Source organism: Mauremys mutica, chromosome 2 (assembly GCF_020497125.1).
Source record: "Mauremys mutica isolate MM-2020 ecotype Southern chromosome 2, ASM2049712v1, whole genome shotgun sequence".
In the NCBI taxonomy this organism is placed as follows: Eukaryota; Metazoa; Chordata; order Testudines; family Geoemydidae; genus Mauremys; species Mauremys mutica.
In genome coordinates, this window is record NC_059073.1 from 288563710 (window position 1) to 288584805 (window position 21096).

Genomic DNA, 21096 nt, shown 5'->3' on the forward strand with positions numbered 1-21096 from the left:
TAATGATACCTCAATCTGGAACAGTTCCTCAGATTTGTCACCAAAAAAGAATGGCTCAGGTTTGGGAATTTCCCTCACATCCTCACTAGTGTTCCCTGTAAATTTTACCACGCATGTGTGGAATGAATTTTATGTGCACTGATATGGAGGTGATATGTGACACATCACCTCCATATTGGTGCACATAAAATTCATGGGGGTGGGGCCGAGGGGGTTCAGAGTGTGGGAAGGGGCTCAGAGCTGGGGCAGAGGGTTGGTGTGAGGGCTCTGACTGGGGGTGCAGGCTGTGGGGTGGGGCTGGTGATCATAGAATATCAGGATTGGAAGGGACCTGAGGAGGTCTCTAATCCAACCCTCTGCTCAAAGCAGGACCAATCCCCAACTAAATCATCCCAGCCAGGGCTTTGTCAAGCTGGGCCTTAAAAACCTCTAAGGAAGGAGATTCCACCACCTCCCTAGGGAACCCATTCCAGTGCTTCACCACCCTCCTAGTGAAACAGTTTTTCCTAATAACCAACCTAAACCTTCCCCACTGCAACGTGAGACCATTATTCCTTGTTCTGTCATCAGGTACCACCGAGAACAGTCTAGATCCATCCTCTTTGGAACCCCCTTTCAGGTAGTTGAAAGCAGCTATCAAATCCCCCCTCATTCTTCTCTTCTGCAGACTAAACAATCCCAGTTCCCTCAGCTTCTCCTCATAAGACATGTGCTCCAGCCCCCTAATCATTTTTGTTGCCTCTGCTGGACTCTTTCCAATTTTTCCACATCCTTCTTGTAGTGTGGGGCACAAAACTGGACCCAGTACTCCAGATGAGGTCTCACCAATGTTGAATAGAGGGGAATGATTACATCCCTCGACCTGCTGGCAGTGCCCCTACTTATACAGCCCAAAAGGCCGTTAGCCTTCTTGGCAACAAGGGCACACTTTTGACTCATCTTCAGCTTCTCGTCCATTGTAACCCCTAGGTCCTTTTCTACAGAACTGCTGCCTAGCCATTTGGTCCCTAGTCTGTAGCAGTGCATGGGATTCTTCTGTCCTAAGTGCAGGACTCTGCAATTGTCCTTGTTGAACCTCATCAGGTTTCTTTTTGGCCCAATCCTCTAATTTGTCTGGGTCCCTCTGTATCCTGTCCCTACCCTCCAGCGTATCTATCACTCCTCCCAGTTTACTGTCATCTGCAAACTTGCTGAGAGTGAAATCCATGTCATCCTCCAGATCATTAATGAAGATATTGAACAAAACCTGCAGCAGAACCTGGGCTTGGGGCGGGGGGGAGGTACCTCTCCCTGCCGTGGCAGCTCCGGGGCTGGGGCCGCAGGATAGGCACCCTTCCCTGGCAGGTCTGGGCCGTGGCTTGGTTCAGGCTGGGAGAGGGGCTTTGCAGCAGGTGCCTCAGGTGGTGTCGGTTTGTGCATGTGAGCCAGCGACCAGCAGCGACAGGCCAGGGCCCCTTCCTGCAGGGATCTGTGCTCTGGTTTTCCTCAAGGAGCTGACCATCTCGGCTCACTGAGCATGTCCCCCCCACCCCACCCCACCCCAGTGACCTGCTGCACTTCCTCTAGAGTCCAGGTGCATGGTACCCTCCTTGCCTGGCAATTCGGAGCTGTCGCTGGCAGGCCCCGAATCAGGTGGAGCTGGGCTCTCGGGCCAGGCGACCTGTAAAATGGGATGGCTGCTCCTGGCAGCCAGGCAGGCCCAGCTCCAAGCTCACAGCCTCCTCCAACCCCTCTGCTCTCCACCAGCTCGCCAAGGGGTCCCAGGGCAAATGAAAGGCCAGCAGAGACCCATCGTTCCCCAGCAGGGCGGGGAGCCAGGGAGGTAGGAGCTGATTGCCCTAGTCTGTAGCACAGTGCCCAGGACAGACTGACTGCCCCAGCCTCCCCTCCCCTACGCCCCGTCGGAAAGAGCCTGATCCTGTGCCACTGATCCCATGGCACTTGGCTACATGGGAGCAGCCCCACAGAAGGGCTAAGCCCTGCCAGGCACCACCTGGCATTGGAGGGCTCTAGCCTGTCTGAGCACAGGTACTGTACTCAGCCACTGGCGGGGACCTAGGGCCTCTCCCCTGGCCCCTCCCATGTTTGGGCCTGGCCGGAGCACCACGGCTGGGTCTTGGCTGAGCTGGGCAGCTGCGGCCAGGTCAGGGGTGGGGCCGGGCCAGGCCACCCCAGCTGGGTTCAGGCCAAGGGAAGGGCACCCCAGCTGTGGCAGTTTGGGAGCCAGGGCTAGGTTGGGGCTGGGAGAGGGGCAGGTCCCCAGGCAGGTTTCCTGAGCGCCTGCGCAGTGCTAAGAAGGCTGCTGTGCGGCCGCGCAGCTTACAGGCAACTTAGATCCTGCCGTAAAGACCAATGGAAATAATTTGTTTAGTTTCTCCGCAGTGGCCTTAATGTCCTTGAGTGCTCCTTTGTCCAGTGGCTGCATTGGTGGTTTAGCAGGCTTCCCGCTTCTGATGTACTTAAAACCTTTTTGCTATTACTGTTTGAGTCTTTGGCTAACTGTTCAAATTCTTTTTTGGCCTCCCTAATTATATTTTTACACCTCGTTTGCCAGAGTTTATGCGCCTTTCTATTTTCCTCACTAGGATTTAACTTTCACTTTTTAAAGGATGCCTTTTTGTGTCTCATTGCTTCTTTTAGTCTATTTAGCCATGGTGGCACTTTTTTGGTTCTCTGTTTTTTAATTTGTGGTATACATTTAAGTTGAGCCTCTATTAAGGTGTCTTTAAAACGTTTCCATGCAGCTTGCAGGGATTTTACTTTTGGCACTGTACCTTTTAATTTTTCTTTAACACAAACAACTGTCACACAGAGTGGCCCCCTCAAGGATTGAACTCAAAACCCTGGGTTTAGCAGGCTGTTGATTTCACAAAACAACTCGGGTCAATTTCTTGTTTTGATCCATCTATTTTTTACATCTTAGGCTGGCAGCAGACGGTGCAGTACGACTGCAAGCCATCCTCATCTCCCGGGTGCTCGTCAGAAGATGTTGCAGTATGATTGCTAGCCATCATCATCTCCTGGCTGCTCGCCAGAAGGCAGTGCAGTAGGACTGCTACCCATCGTCATCTCCTGGGTGCTCGGCCGAAGATGGGAATGACCTGGCTGAGTCACTCCCATGTCTACCCAGGCACCCCTGACCGATCTCACCGAGGTTGGCTAAAAGAGCACCAAGGAATATGACAACAATGGCTGCCAATCAAAATGCACTGTCTGCTGCCAAAAGGCAGTGAGCTGCTGCTGTGTAGCAATGCAGTCCCACGTCTGCCAGCACCCTGGAGATGTATGGTGATAATGAGCTGAGCAGGCTCCATGCTTGCCGTGGTATGGCATCTGCTCAGGTAGCCCAGGAAAAAAGGCGCAAAACCATTGTCTGCCGTTGCTTTCACGGAGGGAGGGAGAATGGGGCCTGATGACATGTACCCAGAACCACCTGTGACACTGTTTTTGCCCCCATCAGGCATTGGGATCTCAACCCAGAATCCCAATAGGCAGCGGAGACTGCAGGAACTGTGGGATAGCTACTCACAGTGCAACGCTCTGGAAGTCAACGCTAGCCTTGGTACTGTGGATGCAGTCTGCCGACTTAATGCACTTACAATCAATTGTGTGTCCCCCCACACAAAATGCTCTATAAAAACAATTTCTAAAAAAAGACTTCTATAAATTCGACCTAATTTTGTAGTGTAGACATTAGTCAGTTGCTACTCCCCATGTTTAACTGAGGTGCTGATCAAGGAAAAACTTACGCAGATATTTAACTTGAGTCATGTGGGTAGTCTTCCCATTGATTTCAATGGGGCTGAGGAAAGTGAAAGATGTGTGTTTGTAGGACCGGGTGCTACCACTGTAATGTCCCGGGGGCAGGGTTTGAGCTTTAATATCTGTAAAGATTGTGGTGCTGAATAAAGGATAAATAATATGATGCACACGGTGTGTGCAGGGGTGGATCCATGGGGGCCATCGCTGCACAAGGTTAAGGCTGTAGATCTAATCGTCTCTGACAAGAAATAGACCTTGAATTCCTTTGGGATGGCATTTGATGCAAATAGGCTTTAAACTGTGAGATTAATGGGCTATTTTAAGATCAGCCAAGAGATGAGCTTAGTAGCTTTGCCATTTAACCCTTTGGCTTCCTTGTAACTTTCATGAGTGCTTTTTAAATGAGTTTGCATGGGGGGGCGGGGGTATCCTATTTTCCCCTCCCCTTTAACTTGTCTCCCACCCTGTCACTTTCGGGCATGGTACATGAGGCTGAGCAATGCTGGGTGAAATTCCTTCCACACCTAGTCAACACTGCCTGTCACTCACCATAGGTGGCCCCTTCTCCTGGCCATCCTGGAGATTAGTTCTGGACAAGCATTGTGCCCTCCACTGTCAGCATCTCTCCCATGCTCTCACCCTGCAGACCCCTCTTATTCCAGGAACCGCAGGCTCCTCTTCAGGACTCATCCCTCCAGCCAGGTCACAATACATATTCCCCCTTTGCAGGGTATGAAAGTCCCTCCATAGGAAACGGCAGGCTTCCAGTTACTGCACTAACTGTGCCAAGTTCCCCCTGGCTGGTAGGGGAACCCAGGCCTACCATCTACTCCAAATGCCAGCTCAGGGGCCCTCTGGTCAGCAGCCAAGGTCTACACTCCTATTCCTTGCGGCTATTCCCCTGAGCCTTCTACCTTCCCTAGCTTTCTCCCTTCTCTGGGTTTGCCAGCCTCCCAACTCTCTCCACTTAGGGAATGACTGGCGCCTATTTCCCTGCACCTTTCTTCTGTTGCCAGCTACCTGCCTTTATACAGACTCCCCCTCTGAGCCTGCTTCCAATTAGTTCCCTGCTCCCTAGCTCCTCTTCCAGGTGCAGCCTGTGGAGTTAATCACCCTGCCTGCCTGTTTTAACCCCTTCCAGTCCTGTGGGGGGTGGGCACCCCATCACACCACCCCAGAAGTGATCTCTAATAAGAGGCACTCCCTGACCTGCCCCAGCAGTACTCCCCGCTTCTGCCACTAAAGGACATTGTGTGTTCTGTCCATAGACTGGCAGGAACGTGAGCTGGCTCTTTGGCCAGGCGCAGCGGTATCTGCACCAGCATTCCGTGTTGACGGCAAGGAGAGTTGCCGGGGGATGCTCGACCCCCACTTCACCCCAGGCTCTGTCCTCACTCCAATCCCCCACCCCACCGTTTCCCACCCCGTTCCACCCCAGCCTCGCCCCATTCCACCCACTCCCCGAGCACACCCCACCTGCACTCCTCCCCCTAGTGCCTGCTGAACACTGCTGAACAGCTGATTGCTGTGGGTGGGAGGTGCTGAGAAGGAGAGGGAAGGTCTGATTGGTGGGGCCCGCCAGCAGGCATGAGATGCTGGGGGGAGAGGGGGGAGCTGATAGGGGGCTGCTGGTGGGTGCTGAGCCCCCACTATTTTTTTTCTTGGGTGTTCCAGCCCCAGAACACCCACGGAGTTGGCACCTCCTCCAGTCTTACTCCCCGGTCTTATAGAAACAAGTCATCACAACTAAGTGTGCTTGAGGAGGACTGGTTAGTTCAAACAAATTACACTTCTACATTTTGGGAAAGGCCTTCTGAGCAACTGAAAGCTTCCTCACTTTGCCAATATAAGCTCAATTATTTTGACTGGCCTGGCCTTTGGGGGATTTAAAACAGGCGAGGGGTTCTCCCCCTTTTGGAACCCAGAGTTGTTCTCATCATACTCTGACACATTTTCTAAAAAAAAAAAAAAAAAATCTTTAAAAAAAAATCCTACATCTAAAATTTTCAGAACTGAATTAATTTTTGTATGTATCTTTCTGATTTATTTTATAGGGTCCATAGATTATATATTTCATTGGGCCATTTATATGCACCTTGTTTATTTTATAGGGTCTCATATCTTATATTACATAAGGCCATGCATATACATCTATCTTATTTTATAGGGTCTTATATTCATATATATTTCATAGGGCCTTTGGTATGCATCCAATTTATTTTATAGGGTCTTATATTCATATATATTTCATAGGGCCCTCGGTATGCATCCAATTTATTTTATAGGGTCTTATATATTAACATATTTCATAGGGCCTTTTATATGCATCTGGTTTATTTGTATAGGGTCTTATATATTCATATTTTATAGGGCCTTTCCTATTAATCTGGTTTATTTTATGAGGGGCTTCCATAATAAATGAATACGCTGTGTTCTGCATTTTCTCAGTGCTTTACCATAACCACACTGACTTGTTAAGAGAGGACTCAAAAGAGACCGGGCTCTTACGGCTTTGTGTCAATACCTGGCAAGTGCATGGGGAGTTCATTTAGACTCAGCAAACTCTCTTGCGCGCGTGCGCACAGCCTTCCCAGGCTCGCGCGGCCTCCGTGCCTGTGACGTCAACCAAGGCCGCGCGGGCGAGGCGCGGTCGCCTCGCTTCTAAACCCGAAGGCACCAAGCGGCTGCATGCGCACCGCCCCCCCCCGCCGCCGCCACTTGGTACAGCTTGTGCTTTCCGCACCCCCCCGCGGCTGCCCGTCGCAGTGGTAGCGCCCCAGGCATGGGGCTGCTGCTGCTGCAGCTGCGGGAAGTAGCTGCGGGTAGGTCCTAGTCCTGCTTCTGGCAAATTGCTGCCCCGGGGAGGGTCCCGCGCGGGGCTGATCCGCACTCTGCAGCCTTGCCGCGGGCTGGAAGCTGCTCAGCCCCCACCCGAGGGGAAGGAACCGGGGGGTTTCCTTTGCTTGCAGCACCTTAGGGTATTGCAAGGCAGGGCCCAGCTGCAGGGACAGAGGCACCGGAGCATGAAGTGGGCATGGAGCCTGCTCGCCTTTGAATGCTGCACGGCACAGCTGGTAACGAGGCATTGGCTTGGCGGATGCGGGGGAGGGGAATCCGGCCTCAAAGCCCTGCGCGTTTGGGTTTAGATGCCTGGTAAAAGGAAGGCCGCTGCCCGCAGAGGGAAGGCACCAGCCTTAGGGCTCCGTTAGCAAGGCCCGAGAGAGAGAATTCGGTTTGCTGCCTCTGCAGGGATGTCTGCACGCTGTAGCCGGATATAAAAAGAGGCCGGGCAACTTCCACCAGCGGTTATAACATCTGTCGGGCGCTGTTATGGTTGGTTGCTGTGCTGGCGACATGCGCTGCAAAAATCAACAGGCCTAAGACCACCCCCTCGTCCTGCAGGTACCAGCGTGGCTGAGAGCGTGAGCTTGCGGTGTTTGGGCCTCAAGCAGAGATGCAAAGAAAGACCCGGTTTTCTTCCTTGTTACTGTGGGGAAAGCAGGCTGTGTTGTTTCCCTCTCCTGTGAGGTCTCTGCTGGGAGGAACTCCTGTTTCCAGGAGTCTGCAAAGTTGTGTATCTGTGTGTGTGTTTGTGGCACAGTATAAAAATACCGATAGTTATATATGCTAAGATATTGGGGTAGAGCAAATGTCATGCTTCAGGGCACATCTGATTGCCACGGGGGTCAGGAAAAGCTGCTCCTCCTCATATGCAACTGTGAAAAATCTGCCAGGGGGGCACTATGGGCGTGTTTTGCCTTCCTCTGAATCACTGGACTGCCTGTGTCAGGATGCTGAGGGTCTGCCCTGGCATGCGACTCCTGTGTTCTGCTAGTTGTGACCTGTGTCCTCTTTTGCCCCACGTGCCTTGGGATAGCCTGCAAAGGGCATGGATGGCTGAAGGAATCTGCCCCAGGCCACTTGTTCTTCTTCTTCTGTAGGGCTAGGATGGTGCCACCTAGCACTTTGCGTGGACAGTGGGATGGATTCAGCTCAGGTTTCCACCACTCTCTGCTAGTGTAAACCCAGGGGTGGAGGAAGGCTCACCAGTGGGAAGGTCAGGCTGGCAGAAAACAGCCTTAGCCTCTCCCTCCCAGGGCCAAAAAGAGGGTGCCCAAAGGATGCACTCTCATTTTATCCCCTGTAGAACCCCAGCCAGACGAGAGCAGGCACCTCCAGATGAAATGCCACTGGCTCTGTCTGCGGGGTGAATCCCCGCAGAGGTATTGTGGGGGCGGCTAACACGGGAAGCTGCCATTCACAGCATCCTGTGCTAGCTGCAGGAATTAGTGCAGATTCTAGCAGTCAGTGTCCGTCCTAAGAAAATCAGTCCTTTGCCACTGTCCGGTCATGGTTTGCAGATCTCCCCCCCGGGCATGATGTGGGTCTGGCAGAAGCTGGTTGGCTGTAAGATGTCATCTGTAACCCTTGGGATTGTCCTGCTCTGTTTTCTAGATCTGGACCATTCGGTGCAGAGATCTGAGCACCTCGTGGTGATCGATTTCACTTCCAGCGCCGCTGGCTGTTTCTTCCTGCACCATGTTTGGCTCATCCAGGGGAGGAGTGAGAGGGGGGCAGGACCAGTTCAACTGGGAGGACGTGAAGTCGGATAAACAGAGGGAAAATTACCTGGGTAAGAGTTGATCTTGTCATTGCATGAAGTGTCTTGTGTGAATTCAGCTCTTGCGAAAAGCTCCTGGCAGGCAGCGCTGGAGGCTGATGTCCTTTGTATACCTACAGGACACACACGGCATGGGCACCATGCCTTCCCCCTCCCTGCTGCCATCCCCCCATGAGCACCAATCCCGACCTGAGAGCACTATTTCTGGAGCTAACGGGAGCATTTGGTCTCGCTGCCGACGCAGGGGGACCAGCTGTGACAATTATTTTGTGTCCTGTCCATGTGGTAACTAGGAACTGGACACACAGGAATATTGGTGTTGGAGATGATGTTACTCTTTGCTTCATGTCCTAAAAGCTGTGTCATGGTGGTGGTCTTAAACACTACTGTGTTTCATAGATTTTTAAGGCCAGAAGGGACCATTCTGACCATCTCTTCTGGCCTCCTCACCGAGTGATTCCAGTGGGAAACCCAATTATTTGGGGTAGAATTAAAACAACTCGTTTCTAAAAAAGATGGCCAATCTCCATTTAAAGAGACTACTTGATGGAGAATTTACCACTTCCCTTAGCAAGCAGCCAAGAGGTGGCTGAATTTCACTACTGGGCAAGGTGAACCCTGTTCATACAGTCAGCATTGCTGCTAAAGCACTTTGGGAGTTGTAGTGATATAAAAACCTGAGGTCCTTTTGGCCCAGTATGTTCATTAAATGGCACTCTTGTAGGCTTTGTGGTTTGCCCTGGGGTCTGGCCAGCCTCCCTTCCCCAGTTGCGCATAGTGTTGTGTGATGTTTGGCTGCCGCCCTCCACCTCAGGGATGGCCGCATTTCAGTGCAGCGATGCATATAGAGTTGCAAAGCCCTTTTGGATCCCTGAGGATGAAAAGTGCTATAGAAATGTAAGAGGTTATTGTTCGCTGTTAGTGGAAGCTGAATGGCTGGGACAAACTGGCCCAAATGCTGTCTTTTTCCCCTCAGAATAAATGATCAGCCCCTAGACCTATACAAGAGCCTTTGAATCACATCATGGACTTTAAGTATCAGAGGGGTAGCCGTGTTAGTCTGGATCTGTAAAAGCAGCAGAGAGTCCTGTGGCACCTTATAAACTAACAGACGTATTGGAGCATAAGCTTTCGTGGGTGAATACCCACTTCGTCAGATCATGGACCTTGTCAAGAATAATGCTTAGCTATTACATAGCACTTTTCACCTGTAGAACTTAAAGCATTTTACAAAGGAGTTCAGGATCAGTAGTCCCATTTTACAGATGGGGACACTGAGGCATGGACGGTGAAATGCCTTGTCCGCAGTCACGCTGCAGGTCAGTGGAAGACTTGGCTGTCCTGATACCCAATGCTGTGCCCTGCGTGATCTATCGTTAGCCTGGTTATATTGTTTTAGAAGTGACGTTTCATACTGGCCTAACACTTTAGGTCTCTTGAAGGCTTCTCTTGTACTAAATGGCAGGCAACTCCCTGATGGCTCCGGTGGGCAGGTGGCAGAAGGGCAAAGACCTCACCTGGTACGCAAAGGGGAAGCAAGGCGACGTGCAGATCTCCCGAGAAGACGAGCTGGCTGCAATCCGGCTGGCCGAGCAGGAGGCCATGATGGCGGCTCTGTAAGTCTGTGGCGAATGGGTCTAACAGGTGACGTCTCCAAGGCCTATGCCATATTGGGAACCACAGCTTAAAAAGCACCTGAAATCTGTAGTCACAGCTGGCAAGTCACCTCTACTTCCTCTCCCACCATTTCTCTGTTGTGGCTACCTAGTTAATAAATTATTTGATCTCTTACTGTGTGTGTTTGTACAGCACCTAGCGCGATGGGGCCGTGATCTTGGTTAGGGCCTCTGGGGCCTGTCACAGTGCAAATAATTCATCCAGTGTTGTGGGGTTGTAGGCAACCTGCTCTGTCTGATATTTCTAGGGTTCCCATCACCGGGGTGTCTGAGAACCACATACAAATGCATTTGTGAGCTCCAAACCAGTTAGACTGGGTAAACATCCCAACTTCCTGGCTGAGCCCGAGCCCCCCTGCAGACTTGTGGTAATAGCAACTCTGCGTCTAGTGACCCGGTGATCTTCAAACAATTCAACCGATGGAGAAGCAATCTTGGCATCTCGCTCCCTTTCTCCCAGCTCCTCTCCCCGAATGGGAGATTCAGCCATCGCTTGCTTTTGTAACTTGTCTGGATTTTATTTTTTCCAGGGGCTACAAGAATGTGAAGAAACAGCCCACGGGCCTGAGCAAAGAGGTACGGTAGGCGTCCGAGTGTGAGATATGTGGGGCCTTTGTGCGAGAGATTCAGGGAAGCGGCGCTTAGCAGGGCCACAGGCCCTCTCCCTGCCAAGTTATCTGGGTTTGGCTCATAAGCCTATTGACATTTAATGCTTTCTTATTTCGGAGCCTGGATTCACTTGGTCCATAAAGAATTTCTACTGCTGCTTCTAAAATGTTCCCAGCCCTGCTGGGTCGTGAAGTATCATTTAAAAAAAAAAAAAAATCACATCACTCTGATTACCATCGTGCTTCCGTGTGTCCCCCTGACTATGGAAGGGGTGCTCCTGACTATGGACAATACAGTGTTGAAGAATTCAGCGCCTCCAGTTCTTCTAATGCACGGATGCAGTTAACTGGTCAGCTCCATGGACTTACTGCTCCTTCTAACCTGTTCCTTCCTAGGATCTCGCTGAGGTCTGTAAGCGTGATGGAGCAGAGCGTGATGAGAAGGATACAGACCGTGTCTTGGGGCTGGGGAGTTCCAGGTATGGGGCTATTTTCCACTAGCCTAAGAGCTCCAGTGCTTTTCCCTGCACTTTAGAACCTTTGGTGGGGCTAAAGGGATCTGGTGACCACAAATGATGTGGAAAAAGGGATAAACAGCGAGGCGGCAAAATTTTCAGGTGATACAAAATTACTCCAGATGGTTCAGTCCGAAGCAGACTGCAAAGAGTTAAAGGGCTCTCCCAGAACTGGGTGACTGGGCAACAAAATGGCAGATGAAATTCAGTGTGTATAAGTGAAAAGTAATGCACATGAGAGAAATATAATTCCAACTATACATAAACATAATGGGGTCTAAATTAGCTATTACCGCTCAAGAAAGAGATCTTGGAACCTTTGTGGATAGTTCTCTGCATCTGCTCAATGCACAGCAGTAATCAAAAAAGCTAACTGTTAGGAACCATTAGGAATGGGATTAATAAGACAGAAAATATCATTCTGCCACTATATAAATCCCTGGTACGCCCACACCTTGAATACTGTGTGCCGTTCTGGTCGCCCCATCTCCAAGATATAATATTAGAATTGAAAATAGTACAGCGAAAGGCAACAAAAATAGTTAGGGGTATGGGACAGCTCCTACAGGAGGAGAGATTTAAAAGAGTAGCACTTCAGTTTGGAAGAGATATGAAAGAGGTCTATGAAATCATGAATGGTGAGGAGAAAATGAACAAGGAAGCATTATTTACCCCATCACATCACACAACCAGGGGATCACCCAATGAAATTACTAGGCAGCAGGCTTAAGACAAACATAAGGCAGTACTGCTTCACGCAATGCAGCGTCAACCTGTGGCACTCATTGCCAGAGGATGTTGTGAAGGCCAAAAGTACAAATGGGCTCGACAAAATTAAGTAAGTTCATGGAGGATCAGTCCATCAATGGCTATTAGCCAAGTTGGTCAGACACAAAACCCCATGCTCTGGGTGCCCCTAAACTCTGACTGCCAGAAGCTGGGAGTGGACAACAGGGGATGGATCACTCGATAATTAACCTGTTCTGTTAACTCCCTCTGCAGCATCTGGTACCGTCCCTGTTAGAAGACAGGATGCTGAGCTAGATGGACCAGAATGGCCGTTCTTATGTTCTGCAGTGCTCATCCCTCCACATCCTTGGCAGTTTTCCCCCATGTCTCTCCCTGCTGCTTCCTTGTTCTCCTCTCTCCCACCAGGGAAAGGGAGTCAATGACGATCTGGGGTTAGAACAGGGTGTTTTCAGACAACCTTCCCCCCCAGCCCTGGGGTTGTTCCACCAGACCACACTGCCTCCCATTGTACAGAGGACCCCATTACACAACCACAAGAGCAGGCCATGAACCACCCTATGGGCCCCTAGGATTAATCTTCCAAATAGGAAGCCATCTAACCATAACGTATTAGCCAAAGTCAACCTCGTGGGCGGGGGGGTTGGCCCCTTGAGCGAATGGGAAGAGTATTTTTACTAGCCTGTTACATTTATATAATATGCTGAAGTTCAAACCCCTGTTTAGGCTGAAATCTGTCCAGTCCCTGCAGAAATGTGTCCACCTTTTGGGTGGGTGGTGGTCTCTGTAGAGGTTGAACGTGGATTAATAGGAAGGATTGGAACAAACACCTAGGCTCTGGGTCCAGTCAGCACAGGATGTGTACGAGCAGGCAGTGCTTAATGCAAGGGTATTCTGAAAAGAAGCAGAGGGAACCTGATCAGATCGATGATTCCTGTCCAGGGCCATCGTGGAATAACAGTAATACCGTGCCCTGGTCTAGCGCGTTCATCGGAGAATTTTCAAGGCCGTTCCAAACACAGATGAATCCTCATGCCCCAAGAGGAAACTGAGGCAGCACAGAAGTTAAATGACTCTCCCAAGATTGCGCAGCCACTCAGTAGCAGAGCGGGAACAGATCTCAGGGATTCTTGACTGCCAGTCCCCTGTTATAACCAGTAGACACCGCTCCAAAAGCATCAGTGTTTCAGCCCTCACAGTGACAGAGAAGATCATGCAGTATGCACGTGTGTGTGTGTGTATCTTTACTTTTTATTTTCCCCACAGTGGCGGTGCTGGCAGAATGATGCTCTCCAAAGAAGACAAAGAGGCTGCCAAACTGGGGCTTTCTGTTTTTACCGTAAGTCTTTCCACCCCTGTGCTAGTCGTTCTGCGTGCTAGGTGCTTTGCAGAGCATAGGAGAGGCTTGATCCCTGCTGCATCTACACTAACTTTAACCGTCCAAGTGAAACTCCAGAGTGTAACTTTCTGGGGTTAGTTTCATATTCCACATTGTGAGGGCTGCCTTGGGGGGTTCCTTTTTTTTTTTTTTTTTTAAGGGGCTGATCCTACTCCCATGTCTGTAGGTGCTGACATGACCCTCCTCACTAAATCTGAGTGCCCCATGATCACTACTGGGTTTTATCCTGACAGCACCCAGGTGAGGTACAGAAGTATTGGCCCTATTTTACAGATGGGGGAACTGAGGAACAGAGACTAAGTGAGTTGCCCAAGCTCTCACAAGAAGTCTGTGGCAGAGCAGGAATTGAACTCAACTCTCCTCAGCCCCTGGCCAGGGCTTTTACTAGACACCATCCTTTCTCCATCTGTTCAAATGGATCTGGAATTTTTGTCACTGATGTCATGGGAGCAGGATTTTGTGCAGGAGGGTAATAGTTTTATTACCTGGATAACAGAAATAAGCCTGAATGGGCTCCCTGGGCCCCCGACCTCCTTGAACTCTGGGAGCATTTCAGACTAACTCTAACGTTTGCAGCCAGCGCCTATCTTTGTAACAGGGCAAATCCCTCGATACAAACACATCCCCCAACCTTCAGGAGAGTTTGGCTTGGGGTCAGCCCAGCTCTATGGCACATACCAGAGTGGGAGCTAAAATATCAAATCCCTTATTGTGAGCATTGAGGGTTGGCTGGGATTGGGAGATTGCTCTAGCGGCCGAGTTGGGGTGGAACCCTAACCGCCCCATGGGTAGATAGGCATGAGAGCTGGAGGGTAAGAGATAGGGGGAGTGGAAATGCCAGGAGAGGCTGAGGTCATGGCTGGGAGAAGCTTGAGGGCGTGATGGGGCCCAGAGAGAGGATTTCTAGAGCAAGGGTCTAAGATGGTGCCACTTTGCCTGCCAGTCAGCACCAGCTGTCGCCCCAACACTGTGGTGGCTTTCACCAGCTGGGGGGCTGTGACCTAACTCTCCGGGTGTAACCTTTGTCCAGTGGACAGTGCCACGTAGCAGGGACTCGGCATCAGAATGAGAACGAAAGAGCTCCACTCCGCCAACCTCCCTCCCCCCCGCCCCCCAACATTGCCTTGTTTAATCTTAGTATTGCTCAGTAATAGCTCTGAACAGTGGGACCTGCTCTGTGTTGTTAACCATGGGCACCCTCAGCCTGACGGTCTCGTAAATCATTTTGTCTTTTGGAAATCTAGCATCAGAGAGTGGCAAACAGTCCGGAGGTCTCAGGTGCGAAGAGAAAACTGGGCAAGGAAGAAAAGGCAGAAGAGGCATGGTAAGAACAACCCCCTTATGCTTTACGCACAGCTGGAGCTGCAGTGGGCTACCGTGAAACGTTGTTCACCAACAGCCGGGTGTCTCTATAAATCAGATTCCCCTCTGGCTGCGTCTGCACCCGCTTTGATTTCACAGAGCTCTCTGCCAGCAAAGCCTTTTGCGTGTGGACGTATGCAAACTTGGAGCTAACAGCTGGGATTCATTTAATCCCAAACTGACTGACTTCTGCGCAGAAGTGGTTTAATAAAGATTAGGCTAACCCAGTGGTTCTCAGCGTATTTACCATTGTGGGCCACAAGTGCAGCTCTCTCTGTGTTATGTGGGCCACATCTGCACAATATATATGCTACCAGTATGCCCCTGAGGATGTCACATGGGCCACAATTGTGTGCTGATTGGGCCGCAAGCAGCTTGGGGTTGAGAATCACTGAGCTAACCCACTGCATGGAAAAAACACCATGTGAGTGAAGCAACCAAGCACACAGCTAGATCATTAGTTGCAGCAGTTTGTGAGCAACTCAGGGCTTAATCCATTCTTGCAAAACATTCATTGAGTGATCCACAGCAGTGAGCCATTGAGGGCAGGCACTGGGCTGAGACCTGGCAACTTGCCTCTGGACAGCAAATGCAGCTGTGCTTTAAAAGAAGTGCCGGTGCCGTTTGCATGTCTCCCTGTTTCTTTAACCATGCAGGCCCGAGAACAGCAAGAAATCCAAAAAAGAGAAGAAGAAGAAAAAGAAGAAAAAACACAAGAAAGAGAAGGAAAAGGAGAAACATCACAAGAAAGAAGCAGCCACCACCACCTCCTCCCCCTCTCCAGATCATGCGGAAAGGTACTAGAGCTCCTGCTATCATTCTCTCTCATGACAGTGTCTAAAATCATAGAATCATAGAAGATTAGGGTTGGAAGGGACCTCAGGAGGTCATCTAGTCCAATCCCCTGCTCAAAGCAGGACCAATCCCCAACTAAATCATCCCAGTCAGGGATCAGGACCCCATTGTGCTAGGCACTGTACAAACACAAGGACAGTCATAGACTCTAAGGCCAGAAGGGACCATTAGATCTTCTCATCTGACCTCCTGTATAACCTGTGGGTGTGTGTGATATTGTAGCCCCATGAAGTGTTAGGTATAGTAGCCCCATTTTACAGATGGCAAAACTGAGGCGCAGAGCTCCAGATCATAGAGGAAGTTGATATTAGTACTGGGAATTGAAACCATGTCATCCGACTCCAATGCTATAACGCCAAGACCAACTTTCTGACCTTCTGTGTAGCTGGAGAATTTCACTCAGTTACTCCTGTATTGAGCCACGTCCTGACCCTGGAGCTCACAAACTAAGGCTTTGTCCACCCTTCACTTTCCTCAGTAAAACGTTTGTAGTTCACGGGTGTGAAAAAAACACCCTCCTCCCCCCTCCCCGAACAACCAAAGTTTTACCGGCGAAAAGCACCGGTGTGAACAGCGCTTTGTCGGCGGGAGAGCTCTCCTGCTGCCTCCCGTTGGGGGGTGGATTTTTTTTGTCGGCGGGAGAGCTCTTGTCGTGTAGCAGCACTTAAAGGTGTGTAGTGTAGACGTAGCCTAAGGCGTGGGGAGAACAAGCAGCCTGTAAAGTCTCTCCCTGCTGCAGCCTTTGTGCGGCAAGTGTGTCTGCTGTATTGTGCTCTCTGCTTTCTCCAGCCAAGGGGAGTTCAGTGTGTGTGTCGTGGGGTGGAGGGGTTTGCGTTAGCCGTGACTGACTAAAGGTGAGGCTCAATGCACAGTAGCTGGATTCGCTCCCCTGGATAGGACACCTGGTGTGAAGACTCTCTGGCATTAGCAGCATCGGGTGAGGCAGCACCTTGATTTTTGCCACACCTGTACAATGCCCTGAGCCCACACGCAGCAGCTGCTCCAGGTGTTGATTGTGGGGGCAGGGGGGGAGGCCTGTGGTGTCTGTAGCTTGTCTGACCCAGCTGGGGAAGCCTACAGCCTCCCCACCCCCATACCCCATCTCCGACAGCAAGTTGAGGAGAGCTGTGGCTGCACGGTACCACCCGAGAGTATCTCTGCTAGCTCCTCTGGGGGGAATCGGTGGCGTGCATTGACCCATCATACTGAGCCAGGCTCCCCCCTCCAGTGGGGATTGAAATGCAAACATTCAATGGAGTAACCTGCTGAGCGCACTTCTGTTGCGGCAGGTAGGTCTTTTCTGGGTCTCTTGCCAATCTCAGTGCGTCATCCTCTCCCCCGCCCTCCCTGCAGCAGCTTTTGATTAACTTCTGTATTAGCTGTGCCCCCAACCAAGCACCAGGACAAATCTTCCGTCCATTAAGAGCTAAATGACTTCTCTCTCCACGCAGTCTATAGCTCACTGCTCCTTGAACCACTCGACCTAGCGGGCCACATCTGAGACGCCAGAGTCCATGGCGGAGCGCTTCTCGGATTTGAATCAGTGGTGTTAGAATGGATTCTTGCTTTAGTTCTGTACTGCAAACCAGCCTGCATATCTCCAGTGCTGAACTGAGAACCACGGCTACAGGATGTCGGATCAGGGATAGACAGAGACTTTGGTCTGACTGTAACTTACTGGGGCGGTCAAGCTAGTATTTAGCTATTAGCTCATTTTTTTAAAGTATTTCTCTACGCACTGTTTGAAACCTTTACCCCATATGGCAGGAGAGAAGCCATGGTCAGAACATTTTCTGTTTCAATATTAATATCTTACAGAATAGTTTGCAAGATCTTTCGGGGGCAGGGACTGTCTTGTTCTGCATTTGTACAGCCCCTTGCACAGTGGGGTCTTGGCTCAGGACTAGGACCCTCTAGCCCAGGCGTTCTCAGACTGGGGGTCGTGAGGTTATTACATGGGGGGAGGGTGTCTCGAGCTATCAGCCTCCATCTCAAAATCCACTTCACCTCCAAGCATTTATAAGTGTTAAATATTTTTTAAAAGTGTTTTTAATTTACAAGGGGGGGGGGTCGCACTCAGAGGCTTGCTGTGGGAAAGAGGTCACCGGTACAAAAGTTGGAGTCACAGCTGTGTGAGATCAGAACTGGGGGGTCCCAAGGGCGTTTCTCATTTGGCCCATGCTTACCTGCTGTGTGAAGGTTCCATTTTAGTGCATTCACTTTTTTTGATGCGTTTGCAAATACTTAACACACGAGGGCGCTGTGAGCCAAGAGCTGCCACGCTCTATTTAAGGGACATGTTCATGGAATCCCAGAAACAAACCTACCAACACTGCTGGCTTCTTTCTGTATTTATTCCTTCCCCTCTAGACTACAGAGTAACTGGCCGTGTCCAAAGGGGACCTGCGGCAGTCTGTCTCTCCTCCCACTGGCATCTCTGAGGAGGATTGTCATTTAACACACCTTACCCCTGCCATTGATGGGTGTGACATGTGGAGATTGTCCCTTAACCAGTGGAGCTATATCCCGATCTCATAGAGCTGGAAGGGACCCTGAAAGGTCATCAAGTCCAGCCCCCTGCCTTCACTAGCAGGACCAAGTACTGATTTTGCCTCAGATCCCTAAATGGCCCTTCAGGGATTGAACTCACAACCCTGGGTTTAGCAGGCCAATGCTCAAACCGCTGAGCTACCCCTCTCCCTGACTCAAGCCCCCCACGCTGCCTCTTTCAAAACCAAGTGACCAGGGGACCTTGCTGCCTTGCACCAGTGGCGTGGCGAGCCCTGGCCAATGTCTGGATGAGGGAGCACAGGGGAGATTCGGGGGCAGTGCAGCACACCCTTCCTCACTGGGTCTGCCGGTGTAGCATAGTGGTAATGTCTTACGCTAGCCCCATGCGGTAATAGCAGTAAACGTGCTGGAGTATATTGCGGCAAAAGAAACAAAGTCCAGGGAACAGGCGGGCTCTCCATAGCAGCAGCTGTTAAATCTTGGCTGAGGGGGTCTGTGCTTTGTATGCAAACCATAGGGCATGCTGCTGAGCATTGTGCAGATCAGGGCGATTTCCCTGGGTGTCCCCTATGCATCCAGCAGCCCTTGTGACCTATGGTTGATTACAAATGCACTGCTGTCACTCCAGCCTGGAGGCCTGGACATGGGCTGAAATGAACTGGGTTTAACAGAAAAGCAAGCTTGAACGGTTTTGCAGGAGAATAACCCACCCTGAATGTATTTTTCTAGGGCCAAACTCTGATCTCTGTCAGAGGCATAAATCCAGGGTTAACTGCATTGACACTGGGCATGGCAGTTTAGCAGAACCTGGCCCCTAGTTTGGAAAAATGTTGTTCTTGTCATCCTAGACTAGGCTGGGGGCGGGATCGTGCCCGAGGGAAGGGGAAGATGCAGACGGGGTAGGCTTGTTCCCTGGGCTACGTTCCCCTGTGCAGAGCAGTATCGCAGCGTTGCCTGCATTGTCCTTTCAGCCAGGCTACAGCATACAGGGACTGGTCCCTGATCACTTGTCTCTCTCCATTCCTGCTTCGAGGGTCTGTTCACTGCCCCTTTCAGGGGCCGCGGGGTTTGCACCCGCAGGCTCTGACCCATCTTCTCTCTTGCAGGAGGAGGAGGGAAGCCCCATCCCCCAGGGACCATTCATCATCCTCCCGGCGGCTGGCAGGCGGCTGGCGTGACAGCCATTCATCACCGGGCCCAGAGGCACAGAAGCAGCCCGGCAGGCGGCGGCACGACACGGACTCCTCCAGCAGCGAGGGCATGGGAGGGAGCCCCCCTCGCCGACAGCTCCCAGCCCACAGGAATGACAGGAGTGGCAGCAGGGACCGCCACAGCCGGCACTCAGCCTCCAGGGGCAAGGGAAACGGCAAAGGGTCCCCCCCAGCCCGCCGCGCCAACCGGCGCCACGACACCGACTCAGATGACTGAGCTGCAGGGAAGACAGGGACTGCGACGGCCTTGTTTTAAAGAGACGCTGTCCAAAAACTGAAGTTACAGGACCGGATCCTCAGCTGGTACAAATCAGTGCAGCTGTGACGTCACTGGATTGAGTGCATTGAACTGCTCCAGTTCACACCAGCTGCGGATCTCGCCCAGAGGGTTGGTGGGTTGTTTTTTTTCTAATGCCCTTATCTATGCTACCGGTGCCCTAGCATAGGTGCCTAGTGTAGACACATTTATACCAGCAAACGCACTTTCTTATGCCAGTATAATTGCAGCTACACTGGCAAAACCTTTAAGCGGAGGCTAGTCCTTAGCTTGGCCAAGGCTGCTCCACTGGCCTATTTCTTTGATTCTGCTGAGTTTGCCCTGCCCTGCCCTGCTGTGTCTTGTGCCCACAAAAGGTTTAAAGCCAGGTGCACAGATTCCTCCTGAGTGTCTGCAGGGAGAGAACTGTATGCCGGGGAGAGACCCTCCTGCAGAATGGGGGCCTTTGGGAATGTTTATCAGGTCACGGCCAAGTACTTGTGTGCCCAGAGTCAGGTATTTTAGAAAACTAACATCAACTACAGAACCTCCTATTGAATCAGAATTTTACTGGAAATCTTGGGGAGAGAATGTAATGAAGAGAGATCCTGTTTGGATTTTGACTGTCGCCTGCGGTGAATGTCTGCAACCTGCGGTGCTAGTGCATGAGAACCAGCAAGGTTAAAGCAGCCGGGACATGACGACCAACGAAAACAGACATTGAATCTAGTCCGTTTCAAGCAGAGGGTGACACAGCAAGTAAACAGTGTGTCCCTGAACACCAGGCAGCTGGCGAGGAACAGTTTTGGCTTTAATAGCCTAAAAGGTGTTGCTATCCTTGGGTGGTTTTGCTGTGCTGAAGGGGGGTTTTTTAAATGATTTTTTTTTTTTAACCTGACACTTTTTCCTTTTAAATGTCCCCAATTTTTTTTAAACGTACTTAAAGGAAGTTTTGTAAACGTTTCCCCCCAAGAATAAAAGAACTTGACGTTTTGGAGACTTAAACTTGTATTTGGGCAAACCTGTACTAACCGTGCCCCACCGTCCCTGGGCGTGAAGTGAGAGCAGAATATCTGCTATGTAGTTGTGGGGGGTTAAAGTCTCTGCTGTTGTCTGCTGGCACAACTCCACTGAGTTCTGTGAAGCCAGGCCGGTTTACCCCGGCAGCAGTTCTGCCCTGTGCTCTCCCGAGCTGAGCCCAGGGACCCTCGTGCCTGCAGACTAACCTCCTGGGTGTAGAGCGATGTCCCTGGCCCTCAGTAACTGTGTGTGCGCCTGTTAGTGGGCCGGGGTTGGCATTCTCCAGGAGGGGTCAGTCTCAGCAGGGAGACCAACAGCGAACGCCCCTGCTGGCAGGGTCAGAGGGGTGGGGAGAACCTGCGTGGCACCTGCCTGTGCTCTGGGTGCAAATAAGGGCTCTGGCGCACTCTGCCACTAAAGGACGGGCAGTCCTGTGAATGGAACTGGTGTGGCAGCACCGGCCTGGGAGCTGCTAGGTGCAAATCTAGCTTCCAAAACCTCCTGGCCTCTGGACGGTTGCTCCCCCTGAGGAACTGGTTCCTCCAGCACTGGG

The 21096-nt window shown here is 51.1% G+C and overlaps 1 protein-coding gene across 3 annotated transcripts; it reads left to right on the forward strand.

Annotated features, from left to right (window-relative positions):
* Window positions 1-6464: 6464 nt before the first annotated feature.
* C2H1orf35 (chromosome 2 C1orf35 homolog) lies at window positions 6465-20516 on the forward strand. 3 transcript variants are annotated; one of them, XM_045006768.1, is made up of 9 exons: window positions 6465-6584; window positions 8218-8395; window positions 9849-9999; window positions 10590-10635; window positions 11064-11146; window positions 13196-13268; window positions 14573-14652; window positions 15347-15487; window positions 19163-20516. In XM_045006768.1, exons 2-9 carry the CDS (start codon window positions 8302-8304, stop codon window positions 19482-19484), a joined length of 990 nt encoding a protein of 329 aa, XP_044862703.1. In that variant the 5' UTR covers window positions 6465-6584; window positions 8218-8301; the 3' UTR covers window positions 19485-20516. The 3 variants fall into 3 exon arrangements, with proteins under 3 accessions (XP_044862703.1, XP_044862702.1, XP_044862704.1); XM_045006767.1 differs by lacking the exon at window positions 6465-6584 and adding an exon at window positions 6591-6836; XM_045006769.1 differs by lacking the exon at window positions 6465-6584 and adding an exon at window positions 6918-7164.
* Window positions 20517-21096: the final 580 nt, after the last annotated feature.